This window comes from Rhododendron vialii, chromosome 8a, assembly GCF_030253575.1.
Source record: "Rhododendron vialii isolate Sample 1 chromosome 8a, ASM3025357v1".
Taxonomy (NCBI): domain Eukaryota; kingdom Viridiplantae; phylum Streptophyta; class Magnoliopsida; order Ericales; family Ericaceae; genus Rhododendron; species Rhododendron vialii.
In genome coordinates, this window is record NC_080564.1 from 27,701,168 (window position 1) to 27,705,782 (window position 4,615).

General features: G+C 40.8%; 1 protein-coding gene across 1 annotated transcript; it reads left to right on the plus strand.

Moving 5' to 3' along the window:
* Positions 1-474: 474 nt before the first annotated feature.
* On the plus strand, positions 475-4,342 carry LOC131336225 (protein KINESIN LIGHT CHAIN-RELATED 3-like). The gene is made up of 3 exons (XM_058371981.1): positions 475-801; positions 1,304-3,314; positions 3,891-4,342. The coding sequence occupies exons 2-3, from the start codon at positions 1,354-1,356 to the stop codon at positions 4,099-4,101; spliced, it is 2,172 nt and encodes a 723-aa protein (XP_058227964.1). The 5' UTR covers positions 475-801; positions 1,304-1,353; the 3' UTR covers positions 4,102-4,342.
* The last annotated feature ends 273 nt before the right edge of the window (positions 4,343-4,615 follow it).

The window sequence follows — 4,615 nt, forward strand, 5'->3', positions numbered from 1 at the left end:
TTTACAAAAATGATATAGATACCGACGGTTTCCGTAGGGAAACCTACCGACAGCCACGCCGGGCCGTCTCCTGTCACCGGACAACCGATCCAAGTCATCCAAAAATTCTATAAAAAAAAACCGAGGGGGGCTCCGCGAGAATCAACGGCATTCGATGTGTTTAGGATGCTTGATCTAAACAACCTATTTACCCTAAACACATCGAATGCCGTTGATTCTCGTGTTGGCCCCCTCGGGTTTTTCTTTTTAGAATTTTTGAACAATTTAAATCGACCGTTCAGTGGCCGGAGACGGCCCGGCACGGCTGTCAGTATGTTTTCGATCCTCATAGCAGTACTGAATCTACTGATTAATTTATCCCCTCCCCTCTTCGCCCACCGAATAGGCCATTGAGGGCAAATCCGTCACCCTAACCTGCCACGTGGCAACTTCAAGAAAGAGGACAAAGGAACAGAAAACAAAATGACGCTTGCAGTAATAAATTTGGCTAGGAGTCGCCGTCTTCTTTCCTCTGACATTCCACCTCTGCAAATCCCACCCCTTAACTTTCTTTTACTCCATATATACCACTCCAACCCCATTTTGCCCTAACCCTTTTCTGAATTTCCCAACTATTATCCTTCCTCTCATCCTCTGCCCCATCAAACCTGTTTTATATGGAGTATATAGTAATATGTATAAAATATATACACACACCCAGGTTAGATAATTTCTCTCTCTACATATCTGGTGGTATATAACACCCAGAGGAACACAAAATCCCTCATACTTTGGTGTCATCTTTAATGGGTTGTCTCTGAGGTATGTCTTTTTTCTCATTTCTGCTCTTCTGTTTCTTTCCTTGTCAGTTCTCTGTGCCTTTTTTAGCCTTCTCGTATGATTGGATCAGTTCGTGAAGTCGACTGTAGACTTATGTTTCTGTTTTATTTTCCCTTCCCTTGATTTGTATGTCCGTTTGTGGTTTGTTTGGCTTCTTTGGTTTGTGCTTTTGGTTTCATAGTTAGGGTGTCTGAATTCTTGATCAATTATTGCTCAGTCAATGAGTGTTAATAGGAAAAGATCTATTTTAGGAAAGAATTGGGTATTTACTGACTTAGAAATATACCACAACTATTGTCTCATTGATTCTGTTGGGTTTTGATTTATTGAAATTTAATGTCAAAATATCGTTCTACTTTGGATCTGAACTGGTTTCCATTGAATTATTGAGGGGTGTAGGTTTTCAGGTTGCAAGGTATGAAAGTGGAACTGTAACTTTTGTAATTGGAACTCTTAACTTTTGTATTCGGAACAACCATTGCAGATAGTTTATTGTGAATTTTAAGTAATTTCGCGATACCGGTCTTGTGAGCAATGCCTGGAGTTGTCGTGGATGAAATTGTTGAAGATGGGGTTGTGAATGAAAATGGAAGTTCTTCTCCATTGAAGGAGAATTCAGTTGAAAACAACTCCCCTAAAAATGTGCCAATGCCACAAGGTCCCCCACTTGAAGCCCCTGTTGATGGAGCAGTGGTGGAACCATCAATTGAGCAGCTTTATGATAATGTATGTGAGATGCAGAGTTCTGATCAGTCACCCTCTAGGGCTAGCTTCGGATCCGAAGGCGAAGAGTCGAGAATTGATTCGGAGTTGCGCCATCTCGTCGGTGGAGAGATGAGGGAAGTGGAAATAATGGAAGAGGAAGTAGATATGGAGAAGAGGGGAGATGAGTGCCATAGCGATTCAGGTTCTAAGAAGGAAATAAGTTTGTCTACTGGTAAGAAATCCCCTTCTTCAGTAAAATCAAAGAAAGCTTCTCAGTTGGAGTTGGAATCAGAATCCTCCTCCAAATCAAATCTCAAGAGCAAAAGTCCTCAACAGAAGCCTCCTGCGGATAAGAACTCGAGAAAACCAAAAGCAGGAGGAATCTCGACTAAGAAACCAAGGAATTTGCCAGCGGGAGCGGTGAAATTGCAGAATGGGACTGAGGACTCATCTGAATCCGGGTTAGATAACCCAGATCTTGGACCATTTCTGCTTAAACAGGCAAGGGATTTGATTTCTTCTGGGGATAATCCCCAAAAAGCCCTCGAATTAGCCCTTCGAGCGGCAAAGTCCTTTGAGATATGTGCAAATGGGAAGCCCAGTTTAGATTTGGTCATGTCATTACATGTCACTTCTGCAATATACTGTAACTTAGGCCGCTATACTGAGGCGATTCCAGTTCTTGAGCACTCAATTGAGATTCCAGTTCTTGCGGAAGGTCAAGACCATGCCCTTGCTAAATTTGCTGGTCATATGCAGTTGGGCGATACATACGCAATGCTAGGCCGACTTCAGAACTCTATAGAATCCTACATGACAGGTTTGGAAATACAGAGGCAAATCTTGGGTGAAACTGATCCAAGAGTGGGTGAGACTTGTCGATATTTGGCTGAAGCTCAAGTTCAAGCATTGCAATTCGATGAGGCAAAGAAATACTGTCAAATGGCACTTAACATCCATAAAGAGAATGGTTCACCCGCTTCACTTGAAGAGGCGGCAGATAGGCGGCTCATGGGTCTGATATGCGAAACGAAAGGAGATCATGAGGCGGCTCTTGAGCATCTTGTTTTGGCTAGTATGGCCATGGTGGCAAATGGGCAGGAAACGGAGGTGGCATCAGTGGATTGCAGCATTGGAGACACATATTTATCCTTAACTAGGTATGATGAGGCGGTTTTCGCATATCAGAAGGCACTAACAATTTTCAAGTCTTCCAAAGGGGAAAATCACCCGGCAGTTGCTTCTGTTTTTGTCCGTCTGGCTGACTTGTATAATAGAACTGGCAAATTGAGAGAGTCAAAATCCTATTGTGAGAACGCCCTTCATATTTACGAAAAACCCGTTCCTGGGATTCCTCCAGAAGAGATTGCCAGTGGTCTAACCGATGTTTCTGCTATATATGAGTCGATGAATGAGATTGACCAGGCACTCAAGTTGTTGCAAAAGGCTTTGAAGATATATAATGATGCGCCTGGTCAGCAAAGCACGATTGCTGGAATCGAGGCACAGATGGGAGTCATGTACTACATGTTGGGAAACTACTCTGAGTCATATTCCTATTTTAAGGATGCTGTGTCGAAGCTTCGGGCGAGTGGCGAGAAGAAATCTGCCTTCTTTGGGATTGCTCTTAACCAGATGGGGCTTGCTTGTGTGCAGCGGTATGAGATAAATGAGGCTGCGGAATTGTTTGAAGAAGCTAGGAGTATACTGGAATCGGAATGTGGACCCTATCACCCTGACACGCTTGGGGTATATAGCAATCTTGCGGGCACATATGATGCCGTTGGGAGGTATGCATCTTTAACTTTTTTTTGCAGCTTATCTACTATTGTCATTTTCCTTTACGTCCTTAGGTGGAATCTGTTTTACTTTTTGTGGAATGACCTTGGAAACGTAGTGCTTTATCAATTTGTATAGGCTTGTGATTCACTGGCCAAGTAGTATATGGACTTACTATTTGAGGCTTGGAATTTCTTTTTATTCTCTTTCTTTCATGTCACCTTTGGACTAAATGGCTAATAGCTCGTTTTTAAACATTTTTCTTTGTTTTTTCACCTTTGGAATCAAGCAATACCTAAAGCTTATTTAAGGGGTTAAATTTGCCCGCCGAATCACGAAAACAATATCTTGACAAATTTCATCATCTTAGAAAAAGGAAAAACACTAGGGTGCTGGGAAGGTCAGTTCGAGGTAGAGAATTTTCTGGTCGCTGATAGCTTAGAAGTTAATGGGCTTAAGATTTAACTTATAATATACGTTAGCTTTCTTATGCACCCAATTATTAGCCTAAATGATGAATTCATTTTTCTATCCAGTTGTTTAGTCTGTATCATTCAACTTTTTTTTTCTTTTGGTTTCTTATATAGGTTGGATGATGCAATTGAGATACTGGAACATGTGGTTGGGATGAGAGAGGAAAAGCTTGGAACAGCAAATCCTGATGTAGATGATGAAAAGAAGAGGTTGGCCGAGTTATTAAAAGATGCAGGCAGGGTCCGCAGCCGGAAAGCCACATCACTTGAGAACCTCCTTGATGCCAACCCTCATACTGTAAACAAGGATGGCATTAAGGTATGATAATGTACTATATGATAATTTTATTTAAGCAAAGAACAAATTGAAAAGAAAGAAGTATAGGTTGTTGGTGTGTCCATTAGATCCTTGTAATGGGGAGCAAAATGAAATAACTGGGTGGGATTATGCTTGTAACACATTGATTTGTTTTGTATTGCATTTTTCAAATGGCTGTACAAATTTCTTGGTGTTAAATATCTGTATATTTGTGTTCAATAATTCAATGATCGATGAGTTTTTGGTAGGATGTTGCCAAGGAAAACCAAGTAGAATAAAGATTTAGTACATGAGAAACTAACAGTAAGATTGCCGAAAAATGTTCATGATTACTATTTGCCGCTAGTAAATGACTTGAGTATTTTCTAATGCACATGAATGCTTATTGCAATCAGGTTTTGTTGATGTGCAGAAATGTAAATTTGCCAAACCACTACAGCATAATTCTTTGTTTTGTTCTTTTTCTTTTTATATGAAGATTAGACAACTAGTCTTAGTTATATCTTATGTTACATGCACT

Bases quoted from the DNA above. Each gene is read 5' to 3' on its own strand.
- LOC131336225 (XM_058371981.1), top strand. From the start codon at position 1,354: ATGCCTGGAGTTGTCGTGGATGAAATTGTTGAAGATGGGGTTGTGAAT. The intron at 3,315-3,890 runs GTATGCATCTTT...TTTCTTATATAG, and splicing joins ACATATGATGCCGTTGGGAG to GTTGGATGATGCAATTGAGA.